Source organism: Blennius ocellaris (assembly GCF_963422515.1).
Source record: "Blennius ocellaris genome assembly, chromosome: 13".
Lineage (NCBI taxonomy): Eukaryota > Metazoa > Chordata > Actinopteri > Blenniiformes > Blenniidae > Blennius > Blennius ocellaris.
In genome coordinates this window covers 13,832,242-13,845,229 of record NC_137662.1, presented here as the reverse complement: position 1 = coordinate 13,845,229, position 12,988 = coordinate 13,832,242, and the positions used below count along the sequence as shown (strand labels likewise).

Genomic DNA, 12,988 nt, shown 5'->3' with positions numbered 1-12,988 from the left:
CATTTATTCTTGTTACACAACAACACCAATACTGGTATTTATTTATTTATTTATTTGTTTGTTTGTTTGTTTAATCAGTACACTGCTGCCTTTTACTGAACTGTCACTGCCACCCTGCGGTTTAACGGAGAAGTACAGGTACCTGTTACTCTTGGATCTCGAAGTCCCACTCTGATCTTTAGCTCAAAATACTCAAATGCACAAACAACAAGAAAACGACATGACGCCAGTGTCAAAGCCTAAAACTTTAATGTTTTAGTAAGGTGGTCATCTCTGACGTGGAGCTAATATAATAACATTTCGAGAAGTTTTGTGTTTCTGTGTCAGAGGGAAATTGATACCCTTTTTTTACTGGCTGTGTGTGACGTCCGAGTTTGACCCGTATCCTGGCAACCTGTAGTAACATCGACATTGTGCTAGACGTGTTAGCTGCGCTTTGTTCAGGTAACAGAGGTATAATTCGTGTGCCTGCCTCAGTGGCAAGGAGCAAAGACTACTATCCTAGCAGATAGATTATTTTAATATTGTTTGTTTGTTTCTTTCTTTCTTGTTGGGGGGGGGGGGGGGGGGGGGGGGGGGGGCGTGTGACTCGTCCCGCTCCCTTAGGAGCACGGACGCAACAAGAACGTCAAAAAAACGTGCAGGAAGTTCAGCAATAGATTCCTTTGACCTTATGCATACACCATTTTTTTCAGGAATTTTCTAGTGGTATTGGTGCTTTTATGTGGCAGCTTGACGGACAGAAACAGAGATGATTGAGAAGCTCAAGGTGGATTGTGAGGAACTATTGTCACATCAGCAGCTGGCCTGTGATCACTGTTATTTTAGCATCCCACTGCACAGAAAGGACATCCAGGTGTACAGCAACACGGACCTACTGCAGCAGGTTTGTTTTTTTTTTTTAAACAACTTTGTTTGTATTGACACTGCTATCAAAAAGCTACCCACTGTGGTCAAGAGTTAACTGCACTTTTAGTGTTTAAACGTTTAACAATTTGCTGTGTGGTTAGGTGATTTAAAAATTTTTTTTTAATCAATTCCTTTGTTAGTTTTCTCTGCTTGTTGTTACTTTGTCCTTTGTTGTGTATTTTTATTCTACTAATATGTTTATTGAGGAAGATTATTTCATATAAGCCTCCATGGGCTTCTTTCCTCTCCTGCACAGTCAGGTTCTATTTCTTGCAATTCTCTATTATATTCTTATTTTGTGCAAATAAAAAACAACCCCAAACAATAATAAAACATTACTAAACAATGTTAAATTACTATTGCCACTTGGGATGACAAGTAAAGAAGTGGGTCTCAGGCATGCTGTACAGCTCAATGATACTTCCCATTGTTTACATACAACACTGTCTGTTAACACAAGTCACTTCAGTAAAATATATTTATTTGATTTACTTCCAAGTGACATCTATTTTATGTGAACTTATTTGTCCACAGCCTCTGCTGCTCACTGGCCATCATGGAGATGTCAGCGCCATGACTTTTGGACGGGGAAACTCTCCAGTTCTCCTGTGCTCTGCCTCTGATGATTATATTATTGTCTGGGATATTGAACTGTGCAAGATGAGAATACAGGAAGGTGAGCAAATTAGCTCTGGGAGTCAAGTGTTTACAATATTCACCTGTCAGAAGCAAATCCAGAATACCGTATGTTTCTATCACTACCACAGAGCAATAATGTTGCACAGCTTATTGTCTGTAATTCTTCAGTGAAAACTTTAACAAGCCTGCCATCTAGTGACATATTACTGAATAAACATTCCATGCCTGCTCCCATCCAATGCATCATCTTTCCTTTGAATATAATCAACCTGGTTTCTTTTGCAGGCCAGGTTGCAACTGGAATAGTGATTGGGGCTTTACTGGGAAAAACTGTTCACCTTTCATTCTGTTTCTCTGATGAACGAGTGGCTGCCTGCTCAGGAGAAACTACCTACGTTCTAAGTTCTAAGGTAGAAAATAAGGCTTACTCATGTCTTAGCTTGATATGATATGTAGTGCAAATACTGTTCTTTGCATACTAGTTTAATTTGTCTGCTGTTTACTGCTGTTTTCACAACAGTTCTTTGTTAAAAGGTGTTTAGTGTTGTCAGAATACAGGATACAGTAAATCGGTAGTTTTGTTTATCCATGTTTCACAGATGTTTTGTACTCATTCCAGATCGTATCTTATCTCGTCTCGTCTCATCTCGTCCCGTCTCGTCCCGACCCATCCCATCGTACCATACCTTACCTAACCTTATCTTATCTTTTATCAGAAAGAAGAAGTGATATGTACCTTGGTTAGCCACCAAGGACCTTTAACATCAGCAGAGTTTTGTCCTTGGAATGAAAATCTTCTTGTCACCACATCAGAGGACCGGACTTTTAAGGTACTCAATTAAGACCCATTTGTTTTATTTAGTGTCTCAGGTGTGTATTGATTTATGGAAGAAATACCAAATGACTTTGCAAACACTGTAAAAAAAACTTTGTGCTTCACCTTGCCTCTTTTCAGGTTTGGGATTTACAAACTCAAAGTGCTTTCTACCAGTCATTTGTGCTCTCAGGTACATTATTTTCCACCTTCTTTTTTGTTACTCAGTTGATCACAATTCATTAGGTCAAAATCACATTTGTACAAAACAGTCAAGCTCAAGTAAATATATTTTGGAACAACCTAAATGTTTCAAATGCTACATTTGAATTGTTTCTTGAGGAGTCGAACCTTGTATAATAACTGAAAATATATATATTTTTTTAGCTTGTCCACTGCTCACTGCGTTTTTCTTGGAGAAGGACAAGCACCTCATCATTGGCTCAAATAATGGACAGGTTTGTAAATTATACACAGATCATTCGAAAGCTCGAAAAAACCGAGAGGCGAGAGTTAATATTCTGAAGTTGTAAGACAACTGCTTGTGTTAGGTGTGGTGCTTTTCTTTTAATGGTGACCACAAGTGTCACCTGGTGACAAAAATGGACCTTCACAAGATGGAAAAGAGACATAAAGTTTACCAGGAGGCAGTGAACCATCATCAAACCGGTGAGATGTCAAAATGTGACGCTGCCCGAACTATATGATTAAATGCCTTTTTCAGCTGCCCGAGTGGCAAGACATAACTCAGTTACTTTAATATTTTTTTTTATCCCTTCTTTCAGGTGTTGCTGAAGACTCAGACCAAGTGGAAACTTCCAAACCAGTGCTCAGAATTGCTTCATGTAGCCCAATTACAGACACCAATGTCGACCAACCACAGTAAGGAAAAACAGCAGTGGAAAGAGTTTTCTTTTTTCTTTTTTTTTTAAAGTTGTCTTACTTTTTGACCTACTTAACCGATTAAAGAGGTGACAGTGAAGTAGGTCATATTCTGCTTTGGAACTTTGCTCCACTCAATTAGTTGCAGGAAATGAAAAACTCTGAGGTGGATGTTGTAATCTCAGGATTGAGACCAGTCTGACTCATTCACTCTCACACTCCACATGCTTTAATGGACCTTATCCTTTCACTTCACCAAAAGGAGGAACTTATTTTGTATTTTTATCTTTTGCCAGGGAATCTGAAAGTTGAAGTGAGGTATAATACTGCCAGTAATGAATCAAATTTAAAATGGTTTAGTTTGTTTATATTTCCAGAAAGAACTCCATAGCTATCCAGGAAAATAGTTGCACACTTTTTTGCCATTGATGTGTCATAGATGTTAGATTACCACAAAACCCTGGAAGAAATTCTCGAATAAATACCTTATCTTTGCGGACTAATTTCCCCCACATTTGCACAAAAACAGAAAACAAGGCACAGGAAGCTTAAGTCTCATAGCATAGCTGTGTCGGGCTGTCCAAACATTTGATTTTATGATGGGAAGTGGGCACTTTAAGAGCAAAGACATAACTCCCTTTGTATTTTTTGGACCACTGAGTTGAAATGGACTGTGATGAGGAAAATCATGTGATTTCAGGGAACTCTCTCTACACCCTCTTTACAAGTACTGCGAACGGGACATTAACTTTAAAGTTAGTTTAATATACCGTTGATATGTCTGTCTGTATTCACTATTTTAATAGTTTCCATTGGAACATCTTTAAGGAAGACGAGGCAGTTGACTCATGAGGGAAATAAACAGGTAGACCAGAGGTTCTCGAAATGTGCTGCAGGCCTCCCCTTGGGGGCACCAGAGAGTTTCAGGTTGGCGGGTGCAACACCAAGAATATTATAATATTATGAGATCAGGAGATGCCTTTTTCAAGATTTCTTCCCTTTTGATTTTTAAGAAGAAATCTCAATTAAAAGAACAAAAGGTGGACTGTGGTTAGATAATAAAAGGGATTATGGTGCGTCAGCCCTGTCACTGGTTTTCATAATAACATTTTTAGGAAATGGTAACATCTTGAAGCATGCACAATGTAAACCACAACTCTGCCACACCAACAAAAATGTATAGATTTTAATAACTAGAACAATGCAAAAGTCATATTATAAGTCCTCATTCAGTGTACAGTAGTGGTTTTAATGTTCATGTAAGAACATATTAAGTATGATAATATTGAAGGATTAAAATGTAAGTCTTTAATCCTCCACAACACTCTCAGCATGCAGCTCAGCGCAAGAAGAGAGATTTAAAAAAGCCAAATTGTATGACAGAAGCAGTAGTTTCCATAGTGCTGGGTGCGTTTAGTTTAGATTACATCAAGTCAAAGGAAACTTGAATAAAGATCTATAGGCTTTTGGTGTGGGTGCCCTACCACTCCATCACATCCCTATGTTTTTCTTTCGTATGTGGTTTCATTGTGATTCCCCGAATGATCTGAAAAAATGCTTTTAAGGGAACTCCTGTAACACTGTTTTTCCATATGTGTGCACTCCTGCAGGAATGACAGCTGGTTTTGTATTGGAAGCTCTGATGGCTTGTATGTGGTGGATCTGGCTACTTCAGAACTCCAAGAGGCACTTTATTTCAAAGGTGGGCTGCTGGTAGAATGATTTTACCCAAGTTGTTGTTTTTTTTTTAAACCTCAGCGATTTATTTTAAACTCAATTGGAGGATCACACATTTCTCCCCAAAAGGCTGTAAAATATTTCCCTATAGCATCATATCTGATGTTGGAACATTTAAAAAATACTATGCTTATATACATTGGAGCCTTCTATTTGGTCCGGCAGTGGCAAGAAATTGCCCAAATAGAAAATCTTGCGGATGCTTTTCTTCCTCCGTGGAGAAATTGATGGCTTGACATTTTTTTTACAAAGATCTTCAGGAAAAATGTAACAGTGTACAAGTCCAGCTCTTTAGATATAACATTCGATATTAGGTTCATAAGTACATTCTTTGACAGTGAATTAAAGATAAAATAACTCTTGCTGTCAGGCAATATCTTCAGTCTATGTTACTACACAAAGCAGTCATTCATTTTTTTTGTTCTAGATCACCCTGATGTGAGTTTATGTATGGCTGGTTCATGGTCAGTCTCTTCTGCGTGCAACAACAAAGTGAGTAATTTCACAAATATCTTGTGAAACAACCTTCAAGCTGCCTTGATTTGGCTTTTCAAACTATGTAACTTCAATAGTTCAGTTGGTGTGTGGGATCTAATACCGGTTCAGAACGTTTCACGTAATTGCTAATCAGTTTCGGTTCTGCTGTTGCAACTGTAATGCTGACATCAGTCCCTACTGGGTTAGATTGGTTCACTGGGATGCTTACCAATTTGTCTGAATACCAATTCAGATAATTTAAGAGATTATGCTTCATCTTTTACAAGATCTGTCCAGTAAGCCTATCTTGGAAAAGTCAGATATTTATGTTCCTGCGGGGAGGCTATTCTTATACTATAGTACAGCATAAAATGCTTCATTCTGGCTTGTAAATCTTTGGATAATCTCTAATAACAGTTGTAGAAGTATCTTTAATTCCTCTCTGTCTTGCTTGAACAAGTGGGTCTTTTCATTCCTGCAATCAATGTATTTATTCCACAGATGGTGTTTTTAGTTGGCTCTTTGTTTACTCCATGTGTGGTCCTGCTGGAGTTTTGTCTGAGCGATCTCTTGAGGGTCACGGGTTGTGTTCAAGGCTTTTCAGTGTTTTCAAGGTAAATGTTAATGCAAAGTTATTGTTGCTTTTTTTTTTTCTCTTTAAATTTCCTAGTGTGACAGACTTTCCTTTTCCTTTTCCCCTTGTTTGTTGATTTTCAATCTTGAGTAAGAAAGCAAAACACAAGATGCCTTTGTCTTTGGAAACCATTATTTTATAGACGGTCGTCAACAATTTGCCTTTAGGTAGAACAAAAATATGCTTATTTGATTATTCAGTTGGTGTATTTTTTGAGAGGATCAGTCGAAATGTGACACGAATGACAGAAACTTCTCTGTTGCTCACATAATCATTTGGTTTAAGCCTTGAAACACTCCATTTAATGATTGCATTTTTCATGTGTCCAAACCTTTACATTCACTTAAAATGTGTCAAAGCTGTCAGTTCTGGCTGCACTCTTAAACCAGAAAATTACATTTATTATCCTTTCAATAATTTAATTTTAAGAATGCCATAAATTCAAAAATGGCCATTGGGGAATACGCTATTCATTTTGAGTATTAACTGCACCTACATTTATGATTACTTAACTAAATCCAGTTGCACAAATACGTGATAATTTTATTAATTTAGTGGGCTTTCTACTTAAACAGAATTACATTTAATGGGCCAAACATAATCATCTAAGCTTGTTACAACCTGCAAAAACAATGCAACCATAGAGATTTGTTACTTACTCCAAGTCACTGAGATTTTTATTTAATTTTTATCTAACTAGCAGAAGAATACATGAGTGTGGCCTGTTTTTCAGTCAGTTTTCTGCTGCTGATAATGCTTTCTGACTCTGGCATTTCCATATTAACTTTCCCTATTACAACTATTCATGCCATCTGGTTTTTCATGAGTCGACAATACCGTGGTACTGAGAATTAGAAAGCCTAATAATCCATAACGGTGGAAAATATTGTGCTACTCCATTTCCAGTAACTCTTTTACCCTATTTTACCCCTCCTGTGTTTTCAGTTCCCCTCCACTGCTCGAATCTCCTCTGAATGATGAGTTAAGGAGGAAAGAACCCAACCCTTCTAACCAGAAAGGTCAAAATTCCAGTTGTTGTCAGAACACTCACCTCTCACTCATGTTCATGGAATAAGAACAGAACTTCTGCTGTTTGATGACTTTGGGTTTTATAGCTTTGACCTATTTTTCAGTTCACTTCATGACCTGAGTTGGTGCTTTTAAATTTTGTTTGTAGATTCATAAAACGTAGTTCTTTTATCATGAAATATTCTGCGAACATCGACATTACCTGTGAAGATATGGCTGGATAGGATCATGAGCTTTGCATCATAACAGGCGTTGATGCATTCATCTTTCGACTAGTGTCAGATCTCATCTGTCATGTATATGCCATTTCAACAGGTACTGCAATTAATGCATCAGTGAAAGTGCTGCACATTTTAACTAGCTCCACGCAGTAGTGGATTTATAGGTAAATTGAGCTTATTTGTGTTTCTCTGGTGTATTATTGGGACTTGGCAGCATGAAACTATTTTACTGGAGACACACATTATGCTGAGGTTGACATGTTCCTCTTACATAGGGTGCTGTGAAAGCCATTATTAACTGGACTCCCCACAGTTGGAATGAAAGGATTTTCCCGTGCCAGACTATGTAGGAGATCTCATGCGGAGTCTGGAGTTGCTGTGTGCCTGCAACGTCAAACCACAAGCATTTACGGATAACCAACCATGTCGGCCCCATGCAACTCTATGTTTCTAAAGATATTTAAAGTATTGTATACAAATTACACCATAAACCCCCAAGATCCTTCAAAAGGAAAATATTCCTCCATTGTGAGAGCAGCACAAGTCTGAAGGAGTGCTTTGAAAAGAGCTGTAATTGCAGAATAAGTAGGTCTATTGCCATATGACATTGCTATGTAAAATCATCATGAAGTTAAGCAGGACAGCTGGCTGTGTGAGATATTCTGCATGTATTACATTTCACATTATTTCTGCTGACATTACAGATTGTGGATTAAATGATCTTACTGTCAGGTTATTTACTGGCCACTATAAAAGCAACAAGCATTGACTAACCCTGTATGCATGTTTAAAAGTCACTCTGTGTATTTCTAAAGATATAAATAAGCTTGTGTATTTGTCCTTTTACTGTTTGGGGTTATTGCATGTTTTGTGGTAGCACTGCGATGAATGGTCAACCTGCCCTGCTTAGAGACCAATTTTAGCCCATTGTGACAGTTATTGGAGAATCATTAAAATTATTAATCAAATGAATCATAAATGTTGTCAGGCTTGCAAATAGTAATGGTATCGAGAGTAATGTCCACATGACCTGTACTCTTGAAATCATTTGTTCTGAGTCTATTGAGGCTGCCACAGATTGTTTTATTACTGATTATTGTTTTAAGGCACCTGTATCAGTCTTTATTTATCCAGATGGTATTTTTTTCCTGATACAAATGGCACATCAACATCATGTAAAGACGATCATTATATTAGTAATACCTGTCGGTTTTCAGTTACTTGCACATGATTTGCTCTACGTTTTGCTCCTCACAGGTCTAAAGTGAAGGTTGGGTTCAAGTATCAAGGGTCTTGTTTATGAGTAATAGTAAGAGCGATTGTGAGATTGGCCATAAATTCGAAAAGTCAGCCGCAGTAATGCAGTTACTGTACTGGGCTGTTGTGATGAAGACGGAGCTGTCCTGTAAGATCAAGCTTTCTGTTTACCAGTAGATCTATATTCCTATGAGGCCTACACAATATTGGTTGATTTGTGATACTATTCTGATATGTGAATATAATTTTGAATCTCATAATAGATAGGGGAAAAAAGCACATACTTATGTATATGATATTTACTTCTGTGCTTCAGACTCTTCATCAGTTGCAACTGGCTATGAAGTGAAATGCAATCTGTCTGTAGAAATTGAGTAGGGTTGTCTCTGACTGGAGAATTATGTTGTCAGCGTGAATGCACAATGCAGTTAAACACAATTTATTGCAGGTCAGTCAGTCTTTTGCAATTATGTATCTTGTGAATGTTGATATAGCAAACGGCATTAATTGTCGGCTCTACTGAAAGCATGAGATGTCATATGCAAGCAGCTGAAATAATGTCCTCCCCCACGCAAGCCCAGGCACCTACGTGTGGGTTTATCTGCTGCTAACAAAACTTCATTGTAAAGATTGCTTTTTCCCATTTGAGCTGCTGCTGCAAAAGAGGCTGAACATGCTGATGCTTGGAGGCAAACCAAAGTACTTCAGTATTATGAAAGATTGTTGTTATTAGGCGGAGGTACACATAATGAGCTATAAAAGAAGTACGAGGCCAACTGCTGTGATTTTATGCAGATATAACTTGAGATGGAAATTTGTCTCAGACTCTCACTTCAGATCACACCGAGTGTAAAGTCAGCGTAAATATAAGATTTTTATTGGTATGTAAAAGTAAATGACTGTTATATATCAGCAGGGGGTCAATAGGCCTGTTGAGTGAAAATAAGTGATTGCATCTCAATGTAATTACATCTCTGGCCTAAAGCGTTTAACTTTCTGGTATCTAATTGATTCTGAATTAAAACTACTTCTCTTTCTGGTTTTTATTGACTGAAACCATGATGTATGACTTTGTTTTCAGTGAAATATAGCTAAAAAGAAGTTAATTTCATTTGCTGTTTTTGGAGAAAACACCCAAGAAGAAAGGAAAATGAATGGGTTAGGAACCAGTTCTGTTCGAACATGATAAACAGTACAATATTAGAGGAAAGAGCTGATGAATTCAGTGGTGTCAACCTGCAGACTTTCAAAATCCCCAAAAAAGGATCAGATTACTTATTGAATCATTGTCACATGTAATTTACAGGGCGAAAAAAAGCGTCCTCACTTCAGTGAGTGTTGGCAATGATGATCAAAGATGAAAACCATTCTTAGATAAGAAACAGTTTTGAAAATAACCAGATGTGTTTCTCTTGCACTGGGTGGTTTCAGTCAGCAGAATTTTCTGCGTACAATGCAAACCCAACTTTTTTGGGGGGACTTGAAATGATTATTCAAGATGAGGTGGCTCTGGTTTGTTTTGAGTTTGGTGATTTTACAACTAAAAATAATGAATTGAATTATTAACTTCCTTCAAAAAATGTTAATGATTTTTTTATTTAAAGCTCTGTCATTACTTGACAAGTTATTTATTCTCTTGTACTTCTTTATATTCTCATGCACCTAAAGTTCTCCATTAAAGTTTCTGAAAGTTTTTTCTTTCTTTCTTAGTTTGCTTTCTGTGTGACAGGAGAGTATTTAGAAAGCTTGACATGTTTTTAATGGATGTGGAAAAAGTGAGCTCATTGTAATATAGTAAAGGCACTGACAGGAGCCAAATGAACTATCCCACAGTTTTTGGGTGATGCGCCTAATTTTTACAGCACAGTGGTCTCCCTATAATCCTGAATGCTCCTTCTCTTGTATAATTTATGTACACCACCCAGGTGTCAGGAGTAGCTGTATTACATAGATAATGAATGAATATAGTTTAGTTCACCCATGCCATGCCAATAATATTGCATCTTTCCATTTGGAAAGGGTTCATTTTTATTTTGGACGTATATTCTTGATTTTAGATGATCACTCATATGCTTGTTGGTTTGTGTTTCACTAAACTTCTTGTTGTTTTACAAAGGAGGCATTAAGGACAAGCCTCTGGTTTTCCACTCAAAAGTCAAGTCGTCTGGATACACTTGTGTCTCAAGGTAAGTTAGCTTTTTGCCAGAAAATCTAATTACATTTTATTAGATTGGCTGGTACTTAAGCAAGCAGTAAACTTATTGCAAGTATTCAAGAGAAATAATGAATGGAAATGATTTTTTTCCATATCTTAGATTTCTTGCTTTTCTTAATATGGGTTCACATTACGGGGGGGTTCCACTCATATTATGGTTTTGGGGGCCTCCCTGGACTGGCCAGTATATAAACATACATCACACATGTAGAACTACTTAAATAAAAAGTATCCACAAGATGCTCTCTATCATAGCTCTTGACTTTGATCGGTTCTTAATATTTAATCTTTCTGAACACTCAACGAGCTTTGAAAAATTTTCTTTTTTCAGTTACTTTTGAAAAAATAAATGTTGAAATAAACTCTGATGAATGATATAAACAGATGCATGAAACATTACAGCAAGTAGTCAAGTTTGTCTGTCCTTTTACTTTTTCAGAACAACTATGTTCACTCCCAAAACAAATGTGCCGAAGGTTCCCTCCTCCAAACAGACGAACAAAAATATGTAAGCATTTCAAATGCGCTAAACATACAAGGTGTTTAGACAGTTATATATATATTTATTTATAGCTATGTAGCTATAATATATCTTCAGCGAGCATTTGTGTTTTTTATCATTTAGAGGTGTTCGCCTTCCAAATTACCCAGTGGACAGTCCAGCACCAACTGTCCAATGTATCGAGCGAAGCATCGTCAACAAACAAGTCTCTTGTCTTCAGTTTTCTGGTGGGTGACGCCCTCCAATTCCTTATTTATTTATTTAAATGTATGTACACAATTGTCATATTCAACATGACTTAACACAATGAAAATGAATAAACATGATTTGGTAATACAACGTTCAAGGCCTAATGATGACTAACAAAAATAGGTAGTAGTTGAGATTTCCGTCGTCAACTGTCTGTAACTCTTTCTCCAACTGGATGTTGTGAGGCACTGAGCCAATCCCTGTTAACTATGAGTGAAGACAGTAGACGCTCGGCGTACACAGTGCAAACACGGTGAGGCAGATGATCACTCACATAGACAACACTTTTGGTGTCACACTTTTGGTCTCAGAAATAATGTAAAGTTTTTCTTTGTTAGGCAAAATTCGTTCCTATTTTGCAAGGAATAAATCAGCTGTGTTGTCACTGACAGACAAAACAATTGCTTTTCTTGTCTCTCCCAGGTGATGGAAAACAAATCCTGTGTGGTCTTGGCGACAGTTCAGTGTTATTGTACAAGTCCTGCCTCACTGGTAACTCCTCTGTCTACACAGGTGTGTGAAACTAACAGAATTATTTGTATTTCATGCTATCCTTTATATTTAACCTTACTCCCTCCAGTGTCTGTCAGCATTTGCTGAAATGTCTTAAAAAAAAAAAGACCCTCACATTTAATGGTTACTTAAGGTTAAGACCTCAAATAACCATAAACCATGATGCTTTTGGGAGACAGGGAGGGCATCTATAATAAGAAGTTTGTCCTTACTTGGAATAATCGAGTGAACTTTGATCTACTTTGAATAAGCTCTATGGCTTGAGATGAAAGATTCAATGAGCATTTAAACTGACTCACCCAGCTATCACTGTCAGAAGTGTAGATACACCCATGATTTCTGTTCCCAGTGTTTTGATAATTTTCCAAATCAGGAATTTGTTCCGTGTTGGTCCGTTTTTGTTTTGTTTTTTTGTGATAGAGTATATGGAAATCAAGACACATGATTATGATATTAATGAGTTGTTGAGAACAGTGGATCTTCTTGATTATCTACAATAGTGAAGCAAATAGTGAATGAAATAAGGACACATCTGAGTCCCATTTGAACGTGGCTGGAACACAGTCACCACAGGGGGGCAGCAGAGATAGGAAGAAAGGAGTTGAGGTGAGGCCCAGGTCACCACCAGTCTGTCTTGCTTTCTGGGCAGTATGGTTAAAGTAAATACTGAACCCCACATTGGAACACGGGGTCCATTGAAAATTTCTGTTTTGGTACACAGGACATAACAAACCGGTGAGCTGTGTGAGCTGGAGCCTCAGCAGACAGTGGTGGTTAAGCGCCTCAGATGACCTGTCACTGCGAGTCTGGACCCACTGCGATTCAGAACCTGCCATTATCATGGTAAATGTCCCATGCTTATGCACACGTGTTTATGTATTCCTATTCTTTTTTTTATCATTCCATGCCA

At 37.6% G+C, this 12,988-nt stretch overlaps 1 protein-coding gene across 1 annotated transcript in view; it reads left to right on the top strand.

The window, feature by feature from the left end:
- Positions 1–751: 751 nt before the first annotated feature.
- wdr27 (WD repeat domain 27) overlaps positions 752–12,988 on the top strand; it is a gene marked incomplete at both ends in the record, with an annotated part of 35,847 nt that continues 23,610 nt past the window's right edge. The window contains 15 exons of the mRNA XM_080507412.1: positions 752–886; positions 1,444–1,585; positions 1,834–1,958; positions 2,265–2,378; positions 2,504–2,555; positions 2,750–2,820; positions 2,914–3,031; positions 3,148–3,244; positions 4,855–4,946; positions 6,054–6,072; positions 7,038–7,111; positions 10,716–10,785; positions 11,440–11,543; positions 11,989–12,078; positions 12,800–12,921. Of these exons, the coding sequence (XP_080363538.1) occupies positions 752–886; positions 1,444–1,585; positions 1,834–1,958; positions 2,265–2,378; positions 2,504–2,555; positions 2,750–2,820; positions 2,914–3,031; positions 3,148–3,244; positions 4,855–4,946; positions 6,054–6,072; positions 7,038–7,111; positions 10,716–10,785; positions 11,440–11,543; positions 11,989–12,078; positions 12,800–12,921 (1,425 nt within the window). The remainder of the gene's footprint in view (positions 887–1,443; positions 1,586–1,833; positions 1,959–2,264; positions 2,379–2,503; positions 2,556–2,749; positions 2,821–2,913; positions 3,032–3,147; positions 3,245–4,854; positions 4,947–6,053; positions 6,073–7,037; positions 7,112–10,715; positions 10,786–11,439; positions 11,544–11,988; positions 12,079–12,799; positions 12,922–12,988) is intronic.